The sequence below is a fragment of the Gopherus evgoodei genome, unplaced genomic scaffold (genome assembly GCF_007399415.2).
Source record: "Gopherus evgoodei ecotype Sinaloan lineage unplaced genomic scaffold, rGopEvg1_v1.p scaffold_31_arrow_ctg1, whole genome shotgun sequence".
Lineage (NCBI taxonomy): Eukaryota > Metazoa > Chordata > Testudines > Testudinidae > Gopherus > Gopherus evgoodei.
Window position 1 is genome coordinate 2,098,114 of NW_022059983.1, and position 22,882 is coordinate 2,120,995.

Genomic DNA, 22,882 nt, shown 5'->3' on the forward strand with positions numbered 1-22,882 from the left:
GAAAGTCTGGCCGTGGTGTGGGCCGTCAAAGAGCTGCAGCCGTATCTATTTGGGCAGCGCTTCACAGTGTACACTGACCATGCACTCCTGACATGGCTGCTCCAAATGAAAGGGGCTAAGGCCAAGCTGCTGAGATGGAGCCTGCTCCTCCAGGGTTATAACATGGATGTGGTCCATGTGAGAGGGAGTGCCAATGTTACAGCCACTGCTTTGTCACGGGGCGGGGGCCCTGAACTTCCCCAGTCACTGGCTAAGTGACCCCGCTCAGTTCAGACTTGAACGGAGGGAAGATGTGATGAAGTGGGGGATTTTCACGTTTTTTTTCAATGCTTTGCATGCAGAGGGGTGGGACTCAGTTTCTCTGGGCGTTACTGGTTTAATGAAGTGACGGGAGAGGGAGTTTGATGTTACAGAGGACCAGCGATGGAACTTGGGACCCCAGCCAAGGACCAGGAGAATGGATACGCCCGCGACTGGTGACCAGGAGGCCTAGCTCAGATGCCACAGCTGATTCTGGCCGGTGGGAGGACAATGGCCTGCGGAGAGATGACCCTGGTCAGCTGACCAGCCGGTTCCAGCCAAAGGGGTACAAAGGACGGCTGAGAGGAGAGGAGGCCCAGGGGACCCTGTTTACCTGGACAGAAGACAAAGGACAGAGGCAGGGCTTGGGGGCAGGTGATATCAGATGCCCAGCTGGAAAGTGCAGGGGCTCTGGATTGGAGAGAGAGAGCAGGCAGAGCCCACCTGGATGCAGGGGGAGACTTAGATTTTCTGTGCTGAGGGAGGCCAGGCCTAGGGCCCTGAGAGTTTCCTGTGCTGGGTTCACACGCTCAATAAACTCTCCTGTTTTACGCTGGCTGAGAGTCGCTCTGGTCTAGAGAGCAGGGTGGCATTATTCCCTCCGGGAGTGGAGGCCCTGGGGGTCCAGAGCGAGTGGACTCCCTGAGGGGGCCCATGGTGAGAAACAGGCATGCAAGGCTCAGAGAGGTGCGGTTCCAGGAGGCAAAGGGGCTTACCCCCTGAGAGAGAGTGCACCCCCGAGAAAGGCTGTCACATTGAAGAGGGTTCCCCCCCAGAGACTGTATGGGGCCAAGAATGGGCACGACCTGTGAGTCCGTGACAGACACCGCATGGGGACAGCTCATCCAGCATTGGTATGCAGACATCTCTGGGATGGGCCAGCAGGGAACAGCATCATATTCCACCACTCGGGGACAGCTTGTTTGGCCACCTCTGGGGCGTGGCAGCAAGGATAGCTGCATACAACACCACACGGGGACAGCTCTCCTGGCGCTGGGACACAGCCACCTACGGGACAGGGCAGCTGGGAAGATCCACAACCACCACCACAAGGGGAGGGCTCGCCCAGCGCAGTGACGGAACCACCTCTGGGGTGGGGCAGCTGGGAACAATCACACAACGCCTTACAGGGACAGTTCTCCTGGCCCTGGGACACAGCCACGTTTCAGGTGGGGCAGCTGGGAACAGCCACGTATAACACTGCAAGGGGAGAGCTGACCTGCCGCTGGGATGCAGCCACCTCTGGGGCGGGGCAGCTGGGAACAGCCACACATAATACTACACAGGGACAGCTGTCCCAGTGGTGGGACACAGCGGAACTGATGCACATAACACACAGGGACAGCTTGCCAAGCGCTGGGACGCAGACACCTCTGGGGTGGGGCAGCCAGGAAAAGCCTCACATTACACAGCACGGGGATGATTCGCCTGGCACTGGGGGAATCAGTGCCACCTCAGGTAGGGCAGACAGGAACAGCCACACAACACCACATGGGGATGGCTCACTCGGTACTGGGACACAGCCACCTCTGGGGCAGGGCAGGTGAGAACAGCCACACATAGCACCACATGGGGACAGCTCACTCAGTGCTAGGACACAGACACCTCTGGATTGGCACACCCAGAAACAGATGCACATAACACCTCACGGGAACTGTTCTCCTGGCACTGGGATACAGCCACCTTGGGTGGCACAGCCAGCAAAAGCCGCACACAACACTACAAAGGTACAGCTCACCCGGTGTTGGGATGCAGCCACCTCTGGAGCAGAGCAGTTGGGAACAGCTGCACATAAATCCGCATGGGGACAGTTCGCCTAGCACTGGGACACAGCCACCTCTGGGGCAGGTGGACAGGAACAGCCCACATAACACCACATGGGGACGGCCCACTCTGTGCTGGGACACGCCACCTCTGGGGTGGGGCAAGTGGGAACAGCTGCATATAACACCACATGGGGACAGCACGTCCAGGGCTGGGATGCAGCTAGTTCTGGGGTCAGAATAATATTGTAGTGTTTCCCCCTGCCTCCCTTGTTTAGGCCTCCTATGCCAGCTCTATTGTACTTACCCAACGTGGGCGAGAGGGGCCCCTGAGGCGTGAGGACCCCAGGGATGCTGGCGCACATCCCATCTGTGTCTGTTGGGGGTAACAGAGGGGAAGAAATGGGGTTGGGATGGTGGAGACAGAGCTTCCTCCCCACCCACCCGAGCACAGGGTCACCCTGAGTCACCTCTCCATGGAGCAGACATGGGCTGGCCCTGCTGAGCACCAGAGCCCAAGATGTGCTCCAGGGAGCCAGAGAGACCCCGGAGTCCCAGGGGAGACCCCAGCTAGGGGGAAAGGATGCCTCCACACCCTAACACCCAACCCCTGCACCCCATCTGCTCTGTACCCTGATACTCCAGTGTCCCCTGCCCTATCCCTATATCCCATCCTCTCCATAACCCCACAACCCAAGCTACACCCCTACACCATGTACCCTCCATACCCCAAACCCCTACTGCATCCCTGCACCATATCCCCTCCGTACCCCCATACTCCCTGTCCTGCCCCTACACCTTCCCCTCCATACTCCCACACCCCAGTGCCCCTGTCACACCTCTACACTGTCCCCTCCATACCCTCCCGCACTACCCCTACACCCCACCCCCTCTTTACCCCCACAACCCAGCACCCCTTACCCCACCCCCCTTACCCCATCTCCTCCCAAGTCCCTGCCGCCCATCCCACCTTCCCCATATCCCCCATATTCCTGTGCCCCTCCCCGTCTCCCCCTAAACACCCTGCTCCCTACCCCGCCCAAGTCCCCAGGGCCACCTCATTGTGGGGGAGCAGCACCCCAGCTGTGGGGCCCAGGCATCACCTGCTTTGAGCTCTGGCGCCAGACGGTCCGGGAAGAGCTCAACACACTCGCTGGGGAAGAAACCGACCTGGTGAGATAGACAGATGGGGTCAGGATCCACTGCCCCACCCCAATAGCTGAACATGGGGGTGTGACTGTATTGACATGATCTGTGACTGTACAGATCATTGTTGCAACCAAGGGCCTATAGTGCTACCAAATCTTGTATGAAGGAGGTCACGTAAGGTGTCTATGGAACGAGTATGATGTGCTGGTTATGATTACGCTATCTGTATGCAGGTATCATTTTTGTATTTAAAGTTGTAAGTACTGGCTCTACACTGTCTGTATTTCAAACTTGTGCTCTGCTTCTGGGTGACACCCCAGACAGTTTGGCATCAGCATTGCCTAGCCTGCTTGATGGCCCATTAAGGACCATCAGCTATACAACTGACCCATTGAGAAAAGGCAGATACACCTTATCTCAAGGGACATGCCTATGGGCAGAACTCTACAGCACTGCAACTTTCTCACTCGGAGGAGTGAAAAAACACCCCCTGAGCACTGCAAGTTCAGCACTGTGACGGGTCAGTGAAGACTGCACCAGTGCTGGGATTCCTCTCGTGGAGGTGGGCGATGCCACGACTACACACACCATGTTAAAGCACGGCCCTAAGGCTTCCAAGCCATGTGCTGGGCAGGTTGTGTCTGGAACAAAGGAAGCACAGGCCACATGGCAAGAGACTAGAAAAGGCAGCTCCATCGCCCCCATTTTGTCTTCAATCCTGCTTCTTACCTCTGGAGGAATTTTGCTACAAACTGTAGCTCTGAACAAAGGACTGAATGACCCATCCAAGCTGTGGCTGTACTCCAGAGACTTGACTTAAGCCAGCAGTTTATTCCATCACTGCTACAAGTCTGAACCAAGAACTTTGCCATTACTGCATGTAACTGATTCCATTTAACCCATTTTAACTCTCATGTATATTTCTTTCTTTTTATGAACAAATCTTTAGATTTTAGATTCTAAAGCATTGGCAACAGCGTGATTTGTGGGTAAGATCTAACTGGTATATTGACCTGGGTCTGGAGCTTGGTCCTTTGGGATGGGGAGAACCTCTTTTCTTTTACTGGAGTGTTGGTTTTCATAACCATTCATTCCCACAATGAGTGGCGCTGGTGGTGATACTGGGAAACTGGAGTGTCTGAGGGAATTGCTTGTGTGACTTCTGGTTAGCCAGTGGGGCAAAACCGAAGTCCTCTCTGTTGGGCTGGTTTGCTGTGCCTTAGTAGTGAAGGAACCCCAGCCTTGGGCTGCAACTGCCCTGCTCTAAGCAATCTGTTCTGAATTGATACTCTCAGTAGAGTCCCACCAAAGGCCGCTTTGTTACGGGGCATCCCCCCAGGCTAGCCTGAGAGAGACTCCCCCCATCCTGTGTGGTGAATTCCTGCCCCACCCTCCGGATGGCATGGGCATCTGTCCATGTGACACAATGGAGGACACTGGACCTGATGAACCCCAGGGCTGAATCCAGAGCAGCCAAAAGTGTGAACTCAAGGTGCGTTCCTTAAACTGAATTAAGCCCATGGGTGGATGTTTAGCTTCCCAATGGCAACGGGCTTCCTAATCCACTTCCAAAGGGAGTGACACTCACCCAGATGCTGCCCACTCCCATTCGGAAAGAGAACATTGTGACTAAGTGGGGTTTTCCTCCTTGTTATGCTGTACATAAGCCTATGTGAGTCTTACTGTTTTGCATGAATATTGTGCATGCCTCAGTTTCCCTGTGTATTGCACCAGTGCCTAGGTGGTGGAAGTCAGGGGGTGTGACTTTTGCTGAGACCCTCGGAGCAGGTGAGGTGGCTCCAGCTGCCTGCATATATGCTATAGCCGGTGCCCTTTGTAACTTTAGGGGGATGCGACCAGGTGATACTTCGCCCAGGAAGTGAGATAAAGACCAGGAGATGTGTTGGAGCTCGGGTCACTGGTAGCTGGGCAGTTGGCTGTGGGGGACTCGGAGAGGAGGGAGTCCAGGAAATCTGGCCCGGGGTCCCCCCAAAATAGACTGTTCTGACAGTCACTGATTTCTGTGCTAACAAGCTCTGTTCTACGCTGTGCTCCTGGTGACTAATAAACCTTCTGTGTTACCCACTGGCAGCAGAGTGGAGTGGCAGTGCCGTTTGGCTTCCCCAGGGGAAGTGTATGGTGTGAACAGGGATGCTGGATGCTCCAAGGTCAGACCAGGAAGGCCATAGCTCCTTGCCCTGGACAGTGTGCCCTGAGGGGAGCCATGCCACCCCCGAGTCCTGGCTGGCTGCATACAGACCAAGTCCAGTGCATCAGGCCTGTGACTCCATCACAATGTCCACACTGCCATTTAACTAATCCACTTTAACACTAAATCTGGATTAACCCACCATCAGTGAATCTAGATTAACCCAGCAATTGCAAATCTGGACTTCTTTCCTAATCCATTTTCCTGGCAAATCTGGATTAACCCACCAACAGTGAATCTGGATTAACCCAACTAGAGTGAATGTATATTACCCCACCAACAGCAAATCTGGATTTCCTTTTCTAATCCAGTTTAACCATGAATCTGTATAAACCCATCACCAATGAATCCAGATTTCCTTTCCTAAACCACTTTAACTGTGTATCCGGATTAACCCAATAACAGAAAATCCAAATTAACCCACCACCTGCAAATCTCGATGCCCATTCCTGTGTGTCAATGGCTATGACAGACCCCCTGCCAGCAGAGCTCCTGGTGTAGATGCCAACAGAGGCTCTTCTGCAAGTGTGTGCATACATACACACCCAGCACAGCACGCCAATGGGAGCCCTCTTCTGTCAACACAGCTGTGTCTACACTGCTCTGGTCCTGGGGTGGGCAGATCTGACACCCCAGACTGAGGTAGCTGTGCCAGGATCAGTTTTCAGTGTAGACCAAACCCTGGTTACATCGCATTCAGTTCCTCCTCCCAAACTGAAGCAGCCTGAATGCGGTTTAGCTTCACTTCCTTGCTAAGAGGGTTCGCCTCCTTGGGACCAGGCACCTGCAGTACAGATGACAAGTGTCCACCCAGGCAGCTAGGGAGCAATGGTTAATCCCGCGTGACATGTTATTCCTTGACTTTAGCAAAGCTTTTGATACGGTCTCCCACAGAATTCTTGCCGGCAAGTTAAAGAAGTATGGGCTGGATGAATGGACTATAAGGTGGATAGAAAACTGGCTAGATCGTTGGACTCAACGGGTAGTGATCAATGGCTCCATGTCTTGTTGGCAGCCGGTATCAAGTGGAGTGCCACAAGGGTCGGTCCTGGGGCCAGTTTTGTTCAATATCTTCATTAATGATCTGGAGGATGGCGTGGACTGCACCCTCAGCAAGTTTGCAGATGACACTAAACTGGGAGGAGTGGTAGATACGCTGGAGGGTAGGGATAGGATACAGAGGGACCTAGACAAATTAGAGGACTGGGCCAAAAGAAACTTGATGAGGTTCAAAAAGGACAAGTGCAGAGTTCTGCACTTAGGATGGAAGAATCCCATGCACTGCTACAGACTAGGGACCGAATGGCTAGGCAGCAGATCTGCAGAAAAGGTCCTAGGGGTTCCAGTGGATGAGAAGCTGGACAAGAGTCAACAGTATGCCCTTGTTGCCAAGAAGGCTAACAGCATTTTGGGCTGTATAGGTAGGGGCATTGCCAGCAGATCGAGGGATGTGATCATTCCCCTCTATTCGACGTTGGTGAGGCCTCATCTGGAGTACTGTGTCCAGTTTTGGGCCCCACACTACAAGAAGGATGTGGAAAAATTAGAAAGAGTCCAGCAGAAGGCAACAAAAATGATTAGGGGGCTGGAGCACATGACCTACGAGGAGAGGCTGAGGGAACTGGGATTGTTTAGTCTGCAGAAAAGAAGAATGAGGGGGGATTTGATAGCTGCTTTCAATTACCTGAAAGGGGGTTCCAAAGAGGATGGATCTAGACTGTTCTCTGTGGTACCTGATGTCAGAACAGGGAGTAACGGTCTCAAGTTGCAGTGGGGGAGGTTTAGGTTGGATATTAGGAAAAACTTTTTCCCTAGGAGGGTGGTGAAACACTGGAATGGGTTCCCTAGGGAGGTGGTGAAATCTCCTTCCTTAGAGGTTTTTAAGGTCAGGCTTGACAAAGCCCTGGCTGGGATGATTTAGTTGGGATTAGTCCTGCTTTGAGCAGGGGGTTGGACTAGATACCTCCTGAGGTCCATTCCAATCCTGGTATTCTATGATTCTGTGACTCCCCAGGCAGGCCTGCCCCTGTTCCAGGACAGCCAGTGCCAGGCAGCTGGGCCATGGCAGCTCAGTGCCATGGTGGGGGAGGTCAGCCATGGGGTACGTGCTGGGAAGACCCAGTGCCAGGACCAGGGACTGGACACTGCCCAGACCCCAGGAGGCAAGCAGGCACCTCACCCGGGACTGTGACCCCCCACATCCCGAGCTGCCCCCCACCCTGCATTCCCATCTCCCATGCACACCCATGCCTTCGGCTGTCCCATGGAACTCCCCCTGTGATCCGAGCATGGGGGTGCAATGCCCAGCGGGGAGCCCCCCCTGCAGGCCCCACACCCACCTGGAAGCCGTGCTTTCCTCGCCACCAGCTGACCTCCTCCTTGGGGGGCATGTCAATTACCGACACAATGTCCCCAACCTGCACAGAGCAGAGAGACAGTCAGGGGGCCCCCAGCCACACACGGGGGGATGTGAGCTTCCCCAGGGCAGTGCCCCAGCTTGGGGGCGGGGAGCAGGAAGGACTCCGGTCCTGTGAGCTTCCCCAGGACAGTGCTCCAGCTGGAGAGAGGGGGCTCTGGGGCTGTGAGCTTCCCCAGGACAGTGTCCCAGCTGGAGAGAGGGGGCTCTGGGGCTGTGAGCTTCCCCAGGACAGTGCCCCAGGGCTGTGAGCATCCCCAGGATAGTGCCCTATCCAGAGAGGGAGGGGATTCTGGGGCTGTGGGGCCCTCCCACACCCCACCTCAAAGGACAGCTCATCAGGGGCCTGGGCCGCGTAGCGCTTGATGACGTGGGCAGCCGCAATGGCCGGGACATTGATCGAGGCCTCCTCATTCACCAGCAGCCGGTTGCCATGATTATCGATCTGCAACAGAGGAGGTGCAAGACTGAGCACGTGGCAAGGGGGAGCCTGGATGGGGCGTGGGTCTGATCTGGTGGAGGGTGGGAGGGGGCGGTAGGTGATCAGGGGTGGGGTGGATACTGGGCTGGGTGGGCTATAAGTCTGATGGGAGGGATATAGGGCTGGGGGACTATACGTCTGATTGGCAGGGGGTAGGATGAGAGGGGCTGTGGATCTGATGTGGGGGCTGTGGGTCTGATGTGGTGCAGATGCCGGGTTGGACGGGCTCATGGGTCTGATTGGGGCGGGGGTGCTGGGTGGGATGGGCCATGGGTCTGATGGGGGTCTGTGGGTTTACCGGACTGGACAGGGCCGGGGCAGGTGTGGGGGCAGATGTTGGGCGGGATGGGCCCATAGGGCTGACTGGGGAGGGGGCGGGGAACCAGCGCTGAACAGTCCCTACCATTTCTGCCCCCCACCAACACCCCATCTCACCTCCATCCAGGTGAGGACAGGCCCGCAGTTAATGTTGCTGTCCACAATGGCTGACAGCTTCTCCAGGTACTGCCGCAGGACTGGGGCCAGCATCTGGGGGGCAGGAGCAGAATCAGGGCCTGGCAACCACCCCGCTCATGTCTGCCCCACGGTGACGGCTCGCCTGGTGCTGAGATTCAGCCATCTCTGGGGTGGGGCAGCTGGGGAACAGCTGCACATAATGCTGTCCGGGGACGGCTTGCCTGGCACTGAAATGCAGCCATCTCTGGGGTGGGGCAGTCCAGGAACAGCCGCACAGCAACTCCCACAAGCTCTGCCCAGCACTCCCCATGACTCACCTCAGCCTGTCCCTGGGCCTGGCAGGGCGGTGGCAGCTCCGGCAGCTGGGAGAAGCGGCGGTCGAAGATGCAGCAGTGCAGGTGCCCGTCCAAGCTGCAGAACTCCTCGTAGCTGCGGTGAACAGGCCATGTCTTCCCCTGGGGGGCAGGAGGCAGAGCTGGATCTCGGCGGGGGAGGGGTGTCAGGGGGACGGGACACTGGTGAGGTGGGGCTGGGAGGGGCTGGAGCAGCTGAGGACCGAGGGGGGTGGATCTGGCGGGTCTAAAGAAGGAAAGTCGGTAGCAGTGGCACAGTGTGGGGGTGCCACTGTGGGGCACAAGAGGATGGAGTAAGGGAGGACCGCAGGGGAAAGGGGAGGGGGCAGGTCTGGGGGTTCAGGGCTCCGCTTTCCCCCACAGTAGTTGGCATGGCAGAGGGGACCTCAGCTGGAGAGGAGGGACCTGGGTTGGGAATGGGGAGGTCAGGAAGGAGGGGCCCTGGGGAAGATTGGGAATGGGAGGGTTGGGGGGGGGGGGCCCACTCACCTTGCAGGTGACCTGGATGATGAAGAGCAGCTCCCTGTCCCTCATGGTACTGGGCAGCCCCTCTCCTTGCTCGGAGGCCAGCAGGAGCTGTGGGCACACAGCGGGTGAGAGGTGCCCCTGTGGGACCCAGGCATCCGGGGCAAGTTGCCTCCCCGGCGTCACTTAGCGCAGGCTCAGCCCAGATCCCCTGAATGTCCCCTCTCACCCCAGGAGAGAACCCAAGTGTCCAGGAGTTCAGTCCCAAACCCGACACCAAACCTGCATCTGATCCCCATTGGGACCCAAGGTCTGGCTAGCTCCCACCTGCCCAAGGACTCAGCTGTACATGGGACCCAGGCAATCAGAAAAGCCCCCCAGATTGGACCAAGGCATCCGGGTGATCAGGTATCCACACCCTGAAAGGACTGGGGCAGCACCTGGGAAGAGGATTGCCCAGATGGGACCCAGGAGTCTGAGGAGAGGGCTCTACAGGCTGGGGGCGGGGGGGATGGAGGTGGAGGAGGAGGGATCCCTGTAGGGGGACCCAGGCACCTGGGATTGGGGCTCCCTGGGCGAGGCACGGCGGTCGCTTACCTGGATGTGTCCAAAGTCCACGGCCTCGTAGTGGAAATGGGCGCATTCAGCCAGCTTGGGGAAATGGGTTCGGGTGATGGATAGCCTGGGGGGAAAGGACATCCCACTGAACCCCAGTGTGCCCCACACAGCACCCTACTGTACCCCACCCCTGCTGCAACCCACATAGCACACCACCCCTGCTGTACCTCACAAAGCACTGCACCCCTGGTGCACCCCATACAACACCTCACTGTAAATCACCCCGCTGTGCCCCCCACAGTACTCCATTGCACCCCCCCGCTGTACCCCACACTGAACCGCACCCCTGCTGTCCCCAGTCCCCCAGTGTGTCCCAGAGACAGGGGCGGCTCCAGACCCCAGCACGCCAAGCGTGTGCTTGGGGTGACAGGCCACGGGGGACGCTCTGCCAGTCGGCAGGCAGGCTGCCTTCGGCGGCTTGCACGCGGAGAGTCCGCTGGTCCCACAGCTTCGGCGGACCTCATGCCTGCGGGAAGTCCGACAAAGCCGCGGGACCAGCGGACCCTCCGCAGGCAAGACACCAAAGGCAGCCTGCCTGCCGTGCTTGAGGTGGCAAAATGCCTAGAGCTGCCCCTGCCCAGAGTTCACCTCACTGTACCTCACCCCCGCTGTACCCCACACAGCACTGTACCCCCACCCCTGCTGTACTCCACACAGCACCCCACCCCCGCTCTCTCCACTGTATCCGTGTGCCCTGCACAGCACCCAACTGTGCCCCACCTCACTGCACCCCACACAACACCCTACTGTAACTCACCCCCACTATACCTCACACAGCACCCCACCCCCACTGTCCCCCAGTGTGCCCCACAGAGCACCCGACCCCACTGCACCCCACACAGCACCCCATTGTACCCCATCACCACTGTACCTCACACAGCACCCCACCCCGCTGTCCCCACTGTACCCCAGTTTGCCTCACACAGGACCCCACTCTACCTCACCCCCACTATACCTCACACAGCACCTCACCCCCCATCCCCACTGTACTCCAGTGTGCCCCACACAGCACCCACCCCTACTGCACCCCACACAGCACCCCACTGTACCCCATCACCACTGTACCCCACACAGCACCTCATCCCCCGTCCCCACTGTACCCCAGTGTGCCCCACACAGCACCCCACCCCTGCTGTACCCTACACTGCACCCCACCCCCGCTGTCCCTACTGTACCCCTCACAGCACCCCACTGTATCCCACCCCTCCTGTACCCCACACAACACGCCACTCCCACCATCCCCACTGTCCCCCAGTGTGCCTCACTCAGCAACCTACTGTATCTCACCCCTGCCGTACCCACACAGCACTGGATACCCCGATCCCCTCATGGTACCCCTCAAAGCACAGATTACCCCAACATGTCGTGGTATCCAACTATAAATAATCCCATTTGATTGAGCAAGAGCCAGGCATCCGCATGGGCCATTCTCTGCTACATCCCCGCACCGCACAGCGGCAGGTGAAAACATCTCAGCACCAGGAGCCCTCGGGACAGAGACAGATCATCTGAGAGAAAATCTTGTAACGCCGGCGCTGTATGAACCCCGAGTGCCCCTGCCCTGGTCACCGCCCAGGAACGCTGCCACGAAGCGGGGATTTTCCCTTGTTATGTCCTATGTGAGCCTATGTGAGTTTTATTGTTTTGCATGAATACTGTGTCTGCCTCAGTTTCCTTGTGTGCTGCACCAATACCTCGGTGATGGGAAAAAGAGTGTGTGACTTTGGCTGAGACCTCTGGAGCAGGTGAGGCTGCTCCAGCTGCCACATGTACTACGACCGATGCCCTTCCTAACCTGAGACCAGGAGGGGGATGCAACCAGGTGACTCTTTGGCCGGGAAGTGAGACAAAGACAAGGAAGAGCAACGGGGTGTCTGAGGTCGGGACGCTGGAAGCTGGACGTGTACTTGGGGGGACTATAAGAGGGGGAATCCAGGGCATCTGGGCCAAGACTCCCAACATGGATTTGGCTGAAAGTCACTGATTTCTGTGCTAACAAGCTCTGTTCTATGCTGTGTTCCTTCGACTAATAGACCTGTTTTACTGGCTGGTTCCAAGTCACTGCTGACTGCAGGAGGTTGGGTGCAGGGCCCTTTGGCTTCCCCCAGAGCCCCGCCCGGGCAGACTCGCTGCGGGAAGCGCATGGTGTGGAAGGGGATGCTGAATGCTCCAAAAAGATCGAAGCTTCTTGCCCTGGAGACAGTCTGTTCCGAGAGGTGGCTCCCCCGAGGCCTGACTGGCTTCATATGGAGTAGTTCCAGCGCCTGTCAGGTGACTCCGTGACAGACACCGCCTCGGACACCGCCTGCCTCCAGATCCAGGCTCAGCGCCGAGCAGAGACCTGGGCGAGGTGCAGGGAAGGGAACCGGGAACGAGGAGAGAGTCAAAGGCCTGGGACTGTTCAGCTTGGCAAAGAGCGGATTGAGGGGGTAGGCCAGAGGGCTCTAAAAGCCTGTCTGGGGTGGGGGGAGTGAAGGGGGGGTTATTTACCCCTTCACCTAACACAGGCCAAGGACATCCAGGGAAATGACAAGGCGGCAGGTTTCAAACAGAAGGATGGACTCAGCACACAGCCAGCCTGGGCAGCTCACTGCCAGAGGATGTGGTGGGGGCCAAGAGTGTAACAGGGTTCAAAGAACGAGCTAAGTTCCTGGAGGAGGGGCCAGGCACTTGCTGTCCCTGAGCCGCTGACTGGCAGCCAGCGGCTGCATGCTCCTGTTCCCCTGGCCCAGGCCCCTGGCCTGCCCCAGTCTGGCCGTTCTTATGTTTGTACTTCAATGTTTGTACTTCAATGGTACCCAACATAGCACAGGATACCCCTATATTGCTGTACCCCACACAGCATGGGGTACCCCCCCCCATGGTACCCAACATAGCACAGGGCACTCCAACACCACTGTACCCCACACAGCACAGGGTACCCACCATAGAATCACAGAATATCAGGGTTGGAAGGGACCTCAGGAGGTCATCTAGTCCAACCCCCTGCTCAAAGCAGGACCAATTCCCAACTAAATCATCCCAGCCAGGGCTTTGTCAAGCCTGCCCTTAAAAACCTCTAAGGAAGGAGATTCCACCTTCTCCCTAGGTAACCCATTCCAGTGCTTCACCACCCTCCTAGTGAAATAGTTTTTCCTAATTCCAACCTGAAGCTCCCCCACTGCAACTTGAGACCATTACTCCTTGTTCTGTCATCTGGTACCACTGAGAACAATCTAGATCCAGCCTCTTTGGAACCCCCTTTCAGGTAGTTGAAAGCAGCTACCAAATCATAAGAACATAGAACATAAGAACAGCTGTACCGGGTCAGACCAAAGGTCCATCTAGCCCAGTATCTGTCTACCAACAGTGGCCAATGCCAGGTGCCCCAGAGGGAGTGAAGCTAACAGGCAATGATAAAGTGATCTCTCTCCTGCCATCCATCTCCATCCTCTGGTGAACAGAGGCTAGGGACACCATTCTTTACCCTTTCTGGCTAATAGCTATTTATGGACTTAGCCACCATGAATTTATCCAGTTCCCTTTTAAACATTGTTATATTCCCAGCCTTCACAACCTCCTCAGGCAAGGAGTTCCACAAGTTGACTGTGAGCTGTGTGAAGAAGAACTTCCTTTTATTTGTTTAAAACCTGCTACCTATTAATTTCATTTGGTGACCCCTAGTTCTTGTATTATGGGAATAAGTATTCTTCTCTTCTGCAGACTAAAGAATCCCAGTTCCCTCAGCCCCTCCTCATAAGTCATGTGCTCCAGCCCCCTAATCATTTTTGTTGCCCTCCGCTGGACTCTCCAATTTTTCCACATCTGTCTTGTAGTGTGGGGCCCAAAACTGGACATAGTACTCCAGATGAGGCCTCACCAATGTCGAACAGAGAGGAATGATCACATCCCTCGATCTGCTGGCAATGCCCCTACTCATACAACCCAAAATGCCATTAGCCTTCTTGGCAACAAGGGCACACTGTTGACTCATATCCAGCTTCTCATCCACTGGAACCCCTAGGTCCTTTCCTGCAGAACTGCTGCCCAGCCATTCGGTCCCTAGTCTGTAGCAGTGCATGGGATTCTTCCATCCTAAGTGCAGGACTCTGCATCTGTCCTTGTTGAACCTCATCAGGTTTCTTTTGGCCCAATCCTCTAATTTGTCTAGGTCCTTCTGTATCCTATCCCTACCCTCCAGTGTATCTACCACTCCTCCCAGTTTAGTGTCATCTGCAAACTTGCTGAGGGTGCAGCCCACGCCATCCTCCAGATCATTAATGAAGATATTGAACAAAACTGGTCCCAGGACCAACCCTTGGGGCACTCTGCTTGAAACTGGCTGCCAACTAGACATGGAGCCATTGATCACTACCCGTTGAGCCTAATGATCTAGCCAGCTTTCTATCCACCTTATAGTCCATTCATCCAGCCCATACTTCTTTAACTTGCCAGCAAGAATACTGTGGGAGCCCGTATCAAAAGCTTTGCTAAAGTCAAGGAATAACACGTCCACTGCTTTCCCCTCATCCACAAAGCCAGTTATCTCATCATAGAAGGCAGTTAGGTTAGTCTGACATGACTTGCCCTTGGTGAATCCATGCTGACTGTTCCTGATCACTTTTCTCTCCTCTAAGTGCTTCAGAATTGGGTACCACCCCCATGGTACCCACACATCACAGGCACCCCAACACTGCTGTACCCCACACAGCACAGGGTACCCCACACAGCATGGGGCACCCCAACACTGCTGTACCCCACACAGCACCAGGTACCCACCCCTGTGGTACCCCACACAGCACAGACACCCCAACACTAACGTACCCCACACAGCACAGGATACCCACCCCCATGGTACCACCCAATGCACGCAGTACCCCAACACCGCTGTGCCTCACACACCATGGGATACCCAAGCACTGCTGTACTCCAGACAGTATGGGGTACCAACCCCCCATGGTATCGCACGTAGCGTGGGGTACCCCAACACCACTGTACCCCACACAGCACGGGGTATCCACCCCATGGAACTCCACACAGCATGGGGTACCCACCTCCCATGGTACCACACACAGCATGGTATACGCAACACTGCTGTACCCCAGACAGCACAGGGTCCCCAGCCCCATGGTACCCAACACAGCACAGGACACCCCAGCACCACTATACCCCAGACAGCATGAAGTATTTACCCTCAGGGTACCCCAGCACCGCTGTACCCCAGATAACATGGGGTACCAATGCCCCACAGTATCCTACTCACCATGAGGTACCCAATCCCACATGGTAAGCCGGGTAACCTGACACCCTGATACTCACACAGCATGGGTACCCCAACCCCCCATGATATCCCAACCCCCTGCTATACACAACCAGGGACCCCCAACCCCCCACAGAACCCATCCCCCCTCAGCAGTACCCCAACCCCAACCGGGGACCCCACCTGCAGACAGAACGCTGTTCTGTTGCTATATCCCAAACTCCAACCACCCAGCATACAAAACCCCCAGAATACCCCAAGCACCCACAATACCCTAATCAGGTAACAGCCATGTACCCAACAGCGAGACAGAGCCCAGTGTCTCCCCTTCCCCCTGCTATATCCCAGCCTTGGGACCCCCCCAGCACCCAGACACCCCTCTCTATATTCCAGCCCTGAGACCCCCATCACCTACACATGCGCCCCTCTATATCCCAGCCCTGGGACCCCCAGCACCTAGACATGCCTCCCCCCTACCCCGCAATATCCCAGCACTCATGGCGCCGAGACATCCCTGTCCCCTCATTATACCCCAGCACCCCGGACTCCCTCGCACCCAAACACAGCCCATCCTCCCCCCAGGCTATATCCCAGCCCTGGGACCCCCTGCATCGAGACATACCCTCCCTCCTGCTATATCTCAGACTCCCAGGTCTTCCAGCACCCAGACACTGACACGGCCCCTCGCTATACCTGAGCCCCTCAGGCCCCCTGGCACAGAGACACAGCCCCATCCTTCCCTGGAGCTATATCTCTGCCCAGGTACTAGAGGATCCTGTCCTTTCTATTGTTCTTTTAATTGTCCGTTTCTCTAGCTGGACTCCCATGGGACACGTGCCCCCGAGTGGGGAGCCTGAGATCTGAGCCCTCCCCTCCCACCGGCAACCGCCCAGGCCACGGGGATCCCAGCAGAGAACTCACTTGCTCCCCAATTGCATTGACAGGCCAGGCACAAGTCATGCCACACTCACCACCAGGGACCCTGCTCCAGGAACAGGGCTCCCCTTGCTTACCTCTTGGGGGCTTTTCCCTTGACAGTGGCGGCTGTGTTCCCCAGAGGGCGGAGCGGCCCATCCCCTGTCCTGTCCAGACTGTCCGTGCTGCGGGCCTGCAAGGGCAAATCAGATAGACCTCAGCACCAATTTACCATCCCCCAAAAGGAGCCCAAAGCCGAGTTGCAGCCACCTCAGGGGGGAGAAAGCTGGGGAGCAGCTGCACATAACACTGCCCGGGGACAGATTGTCTGGTGCAGAGATGCAGCCGGCTCTGGGGCAGGGTAGCTGGGGAACACCTGCACATACCACCACATGGGGACGACTTGTCCAGTGTGGAGATGCAGCTAGCTCTGGGTTGGGGCAGCTGGGGAACAGCCGCACATAATGCCACTTGGGGACAGCTCACCCAGCACTGAGATGCTGCCCCATCCCAGAGGTGGCTGCATCCCTGCTACATCACAACTGTCCCAGTTCTCCCCCCTGCACCGTGTAATCCCATCTCCTTTGGCGTTAGCAACCTGCAGAGCAACAATCTCCATGGATCAGGTTTCCCGTCAATAATTCACACCCGAGCTGCCTGCTCTTTGCCATGACCCCCACCCTTTCCTGCAGCTCCCCGTTTTACCCTTTGGGACAGCTCCCATCACCCCCAAATCCCTGGCACTGTCCAGAGAGAATGGAGGATTGCTGGGAAAGGGACATCTCCCCTCCTATCCCCAGCAGACTGATTTGGGGGCAGGACCTTGTTGAGGGGTGGCGAAGGAGGGGTACGGGCACGGGTGGAGGCAGCTCATGAGGAGTAGAAGTCACCACACCCGACAGCCCCAAATGCATACGGAGCCCCAGATGGCACCCCAAAATCCAACCCAACCCGGGGCTGCATCAGAGCTGGTGTCCCCCTAGAGGGGAAAGACCCCGTGCCCCATTCTCTGCCCTGGGGCTGGATCGGAGCCCACATCCTCTCTGTCAGTTGTATGTAGGCACCAGTTATTGATTGTGGGGGGAAGTCCCCAAAGGCCTCAGAACCGGGTCAGGCCCAGAACCCCGGCCTGGCCCTTCTCTCTGAGTGGGATGAGTGAAAGGGGAGGTGGGAGTGGGGGATGCCATGGGGGGAAGGGTGTGCCTGGGCTGAGTGGGGTGGGGGCAGAGCTCAACAGACCAGATCTGGGGGAGAGGGAAAGAGGACAAAGGGTGAGACAGACACAGGAGAGTAACCCACATGCACCTTCCCTTCCCATCCCCCTGCCAAGGAACTGATCCCCAGAAACACCTGGCCATATCCCTGCTCCCCCACTGCCTCCCTTCCTCCCACAAGGGGTTGCATAGCAGACACACATGCCCCACTCCCGCCACTTCCACGTTGGGGGGGGGGTTAAGACACGTGGTGGGGGTTACATAACATCTTCTTGCAATGGCCCAGTTCCTCCCACAGGGACCCAGGAAAAGCACAAGATGCCCCCCATAACCCAGTTCCCTCTTCCCCAGCCCAGCTGCCCCCCAGATCACTCCCCCCCAGCTCAGCTACCCCCCTTATCTCCCACCTCCTACTTAGTTGCACCTCCAATCCCTGCCCCTCGGCGAGCTGCTCCCCCATAACCCATCCCAACCTATCTGGCCCCCTTATAACCCATCCCAATAGTTTGGGGTTGGGGCTCTCTCCTGCCACAACTCTGGTGTGTGTCCCCATTTCCCCCATCTAGCTGCATCATTCGGGGTTAGGGGGATGAATATCCCCCCACTGGATTAACAGAGACCCCCCATTTCCTCTGCAAAAGTGGAGAGCACAACCCCTCATGGGGGGGCTAAGATTGGGTGCCAGGTGATTTCAGGCAGAAATACAGAGCAAGGCAGCTGGAAAAATTATAGCCCCCCCATAAAAACTGATGAGAGAAACCAGGCATCCCAAAATATCTACAGCGTGGGAGTGGGACTGTCAAATCTCAGAGCATTTACAGGGGTGATTCCCTTGGCCCCCAAAAAGAGGATTTTGGGGGTGTGGGGATTTTGGAACTGGGATTCCCTGCAAAATCTCCCCCCCACACACACACACACGAAACTGAGAGAGGTGTGCACTGTGGGGATCCCACACAAATCTTTATGGTCAGGGACGTTTAAGGGGGAAAGACCCCCCATCTGAGAGCTGCCCCGAGGCGGGATTGTGGGGTATGGGGAGGGGATCCTAAATACACATTGGAATAGATCCCCCAATCTGAGAGACTCCCCCAAGGGGGATTAGGGGTGCAGGGGAGGAGACCCTAAATATATATATAGGGTTTGGGATGTGGGTGGGGCTAAGGAACAGGTGCATGTGGGGGGAGCGTTGACGGGTGCGGGGCCAGCATTTTGGGGTGGGTAGAGGGTTAAACAAACATGGGGACACAATCCAATGGGGACCCTTCCCCATCAGCCCAGACAATAACCCCCCCACTTACCACCATTGTGTCTCCGGTCCGCTAGGAGAAGCCGGGGTTGAGGACCGGAGCCATGCGGAGGGGGGCGGCATCGAGGGGGGCAGGACCCCCATCCGCAGCCCCCCTCCCGGGAGGGAGCGTGGGTGGAGGCGGTCAGCTCCCAACGGCCATGGGGAGAGAGAGGCACAATGGGGCGTGAGGGAGGGGAGGAGACACACCGGGGGGGGGGGGTACGGACGGACACAGGGGGGGCGGGCGCAAGGGCAGCGCCTAGCCCAGAGCTGAGCCCAGCCGGGCTCCGAGCCGCGCAGGGGGAACGAGCGAGGGAGGGGCGGAAGGAGCCAGGCAGACGGAGGGAGGAGCGTGGTGGGGGGGCGGACCGAGACAGACAGATGGGGGGGCAGGGAGAGGGGGAGCGCTCGCTCTCTCAGCCCCCCCTCCACCCGCGGGGAAAGGGAGAGCGGGAAAGCCCCTGGGAGAGGGGGGCAGGATCCAGGGGTGCCCCCCCACGTCCAACCCCACCGGGAGGGGGTCCCAGGGAGCGCCCCCGGGGGTGGGGGGCTGGGAGGGCGGAGGCCCCCCCGCGCCCGCTGGTACGTCTCCATTGAGATGCAAAGGGGAAGAGGCACAATGGGCCGGGAGCCAGCAGCTGGGCAACCGCACAAAGGGGCTTCTGTTAGCCCCGCCAGAGAGAGAACCCAGGAGTCCCAGCCCCCAGCCCCCCTTCTAACCACCAGAGCCCACTCCCCTCCCCGAGCCAGAGAGAGAACCCAGGAGTCCCAGCCCCCAGCCCCCCTTCTAACCACCAGACCCCACTCCCCTCCCTGAGCCAGAGAGAGAACCCAGGAGTCCCAGCCCCCAGCCCCCCTTCTAACCACCAGATCCCACTCCCCTCCCCGAGCCAGAGAGAGAACCCAGGAGTCCCAGCCCCCAGCCCCCCTTCTAACCACCAGAGCCCACTCCCCTCCCCGAGCCAGAGAGAGAACCCAGGAGTCCCAGCCCCCAGCCCCCCTTCTAACCACCAGACCCCACTCCCCTCCCTGAGCCAGAGAGAGAACCCAGGAGTCCCAGCCCCCAGCCCCCCTTCTAACCACCAGATCCCACTCCCCTCCCCGAGCCAGAGAGAGAACCCAGGAGTCCCAGCCCCCAGCCCCCCTTCTAACCACCAGAGCCCACTCCCCTCCCCGAGCCAGAGAGGGAACCCAGGAGTCCCAGCCCCCAGCCCCCCTTCTAACCACCAGAGCCCACTCCCCTCCCCGAGCCAGAGAGAGAACCCAGGAGTCCCAGCCCCCAGCCCCCCTTCTAACCACCAGAGCCCACTCCCCTCCCCGAGCCAGAGAGAGAACCCAGGAGTCCCAGCCCCCAGCCCCCCTTCTAACCACCAGACCCCACTCCCCTCCCCGAGCCAGAGAGAGAACCCAGGAGTCCCAGCCCCCAGCCCCCCTTCTAACCACCAGATCCCACTCCCCTCCCCGAGCCAGAGAGAGAACCCAGGAGTCCCAGCCCCCAGCCCCCCTTCTAACCACCAGAGCCCACTCCCCTCCGCGAGCCAGAGAGGGAACCCAGGAGTCCCAGCCCCCAGCCCCCCTTCTAACCACCAGAGCCCACACCCCTCCCCGAGCCAGAGAGAGAACCCAGGAGTCCCAGCCCCCAGCCCCCCTTCTAACCACCAGATCCCACTCCCCTCCCCGAGCCAGAGAGAGAACCCAGGAGTCCCAGCCCCCAGCCCCCCTTCTAACCACCAGAGCCCACTCCCCTCCCCGAGCCAGAGAGAGAACCCAGGAGTCCCAGCCCCCAGCCCCCCTTCTAACCACCAGATCCCACTCCCCTCCCCAGGCCAGAGAGAGAACCCAGGAGTCCCAGCCCCCAGCCCCCCTTCTAACCACCAGAGCCCACTCCCCTCCCCAGGCCAGAGAGAGAACCCAGGAGTCCCAGCCCCCAGCCCCCCTTCTAACCACCAGAGCCCACTCCCCTCCCCGAGCCAGAGAGAGAACCCAGGAGTCCCAGCCCCCAGCCCCCCTTCTAACCACCAGATCCCACTCCCCTCCCCGAGCCAGAGAGAGAACCCAGGAGTCCCAGCCCCCAGCCCCCCTTCTAACCACCAGATCCCACTCCCCTCCCCGAGCCAGAGAGAGAACCCAGGAGTCCCAGCCCCCAGCCCCCCTTCTAACCACCAGATCCCACTCCCCTCTCAGAGCCAGAGAGAGAACCCAGGAGTCCCAGCCCCCCTTCTAACCACCAGACCCCACTCCCCTCCCCGAGCCAGAGAGAGAACACAGGGGTCACAGCTCCCAGCCCCCATTCTAACCACCAGACCCCACTCCCCTCCCTGAGCCAGAGAGAGAACCCAGGAGTCCCAGCCCCCAGCCCCCGTTCTAACCACCAGACCCCACTCCCCTCCCCAGGCCAGAGAGAGAACACAGGGGTCACAGCTCCCAGCCCCCATTCTAACCACCAGACCCCACTCCCCTCCCCGAGCCAGAGAGAGAACCCAGGAGTCCCAGCCCCCAGCCCCCCTTCTAACCACCAGACCCCACTCCCCTCCCCAGAGAGAGAACCCAGGGGTCACAGCTCCTAGTCCCCGTTCTAACCACCAGACCCCACTCCCCTCCCCGAGCCAGAGAGGGAACCCAGGAGTCCCAGCCCCTCTTCTAACCACCAGACCCCACTCCCCTCCCTGAGCCAGAGAGAGAACCCAGGAGTCCCAGCCCCCCTTCTAACCACCAGAGCCCACTCCCCTCCCCGAGCCAGAGAGAGAACCCAGGACTCCCAGCCCCCCTTCTAACTACCAGACCCCACTCCCCTCCCCAGGCCAGAGAGAGAACCCAGGAGTCCCAGCCCCCAGCCCCCGTTCTAACTACCAGACCCCACTCCCCTCCCCGAGCCAGAGAGAGAAAACAGGGGTCGCAGCTCCCAGCTCCCGTTCTAACCACCAGACCCCACTCCCCTCCCTGAGCCAGAGAGAGAACCCAGGAGTCCCAGCCCCCCACCTCCGCTCTAACCACCAGACCCCACTACCCTCCCGGAGCCAGGGAGAGAATCCAGGAGTCCCAGCCCCCCTTCTAACCACCAGACCCCACTCCCCTCCCCGAGCCAGAGAGAGAACACAGGGGTCACAGCTCCCAGCCCCCATTCTAACCACCAGACCCCACTCCCCTCCCCGAGCCAGAGAGAGAACCCAGGAGTCCCAGCCCCCAGCCCCCGTTCTAACCACCAGACCCCACTCCCCTCCCTGAGCCAGAGAGAGAAAACAGGGGTCACAGCTCCCAGCCCCCGTTCTAACTACCAGACCCCCACTCCCCTCCCCGAGCCGAGAGACGCCACCCAGGGAGTCGCAGTCCCCAGTCCCCCCTTTCTAACCACCAGAGGCCCCACTCCCCTCCCCTGAGCCGAGAGACGACCCCAGGAGTCCCAGCCCCCAGCCTCGCCTCTAACCACCAGAGCCCACTACCCTCCCGGAGCCAAGGAGGAGAATCCCAGGAGTCCCAGCCCCTCAGCCTCCGTCTTCTAACCAGCCAGAGCCCAACTCCACCTCCCCGAGCCTAGAGGAGAGAACCCAGAGTCCCAGCCCCCATCCCCTCTGCTCTAACCACCAGAGCCCACTTCCCCTCCCTGAGCCAGAGAGAGAACCCCAGGAGTCCATGCCCCAGCCCTCCGCTCTAACCACCAGACCCCACTCCCCTCTCAGAGCTAGGGAGAGAACCCAGGAGTCCCAGCTCCTCCCCCATCCCAACCACTCCCCTCCCAGAGCCAGGGAGTCCTGGCTCCCAGCTCCGTCCTGAGACCCAGGCCCTTGGTGGCAATGTCAGGGCTGGGAATCCGGGGGGGAGATGCTCCTATGTCACTCAGCACAGGATACAGCACGTACCCCTCCCAGCCTCCCCCCAAAGACTGACCACCAGTGCTCCACATATTGATCCCACTGACCCAGTGCCCCACAGATTGACCTCCAGTCCCCCACAGACTGACTCCCACCCCCAACTCTCCCCAGACTGACACCTTCAGCTCCTCTTCCCCACCTGAGCCC

The 22,882-nt window shown here is 58.5% G+C and overlaps 1 protein-coding gene across 3 annotated transcripts in view; it reads right to left on the reverse strand.

Annotated features, from left to right (window-relative positions):
• Positions 1 to 22,882, reverse strand: part of ARHGAP33 (Rho GTPase activating protein 33) — a 67,636-nt gene that overhangs the window by 39,424 nt on the left and 5,330 nt on the right. For 2 of the 3 annotated variants that reach the window (XM_030543341.1, XM_030543340.1), the window contains 9 exons: positions 16,463 to 16,557; positions 10,190 to 10,274; positions 9,617 to 9,703; positions 9,092 to 9,229; positions 8,754 to 8,846; positions 8,160 to 8,282; positions 7,761 to 7,838; positions 3,167 to 3,233; positions 2,371 to 2,439 (listed from right to left, as the gene is read on the reverse strand). In XM_030543341.1, coding sequence (XP_030399201.1) covers positions 2,371 to 2,439; positions 3,167 to 3,233; positions 7,761 to 7,838; positions 8,160 to 8,282; positions 8,754 to 8,846; positions 9,092 to 9,229; positions 9,617 to 9,661 — 613 coding nt within the window. In that variant the 5' untranslated portion in view covers positions 9,662 to 9,703; positions 10,190 to 10,274; positions 16,463 to 16,557. Of the gene's footprint in view, positions 1 to 2,370; positions 2,440 to 3,166; positions 3,234 to 7,760; positions 7,839 to 8,159; positions 8,283 to 8,753; positions 8,847 to 9,091; positions 9,230 to 9,616; positions 9,704 to 10,189; positions 10,275 to 16,462; positions 16,558 to 18,876; positions 19,189 to 22,882 lie in introns of those variants that run through there. The other variant, XM_030543339.1, reaches the window with a different exon arrangement.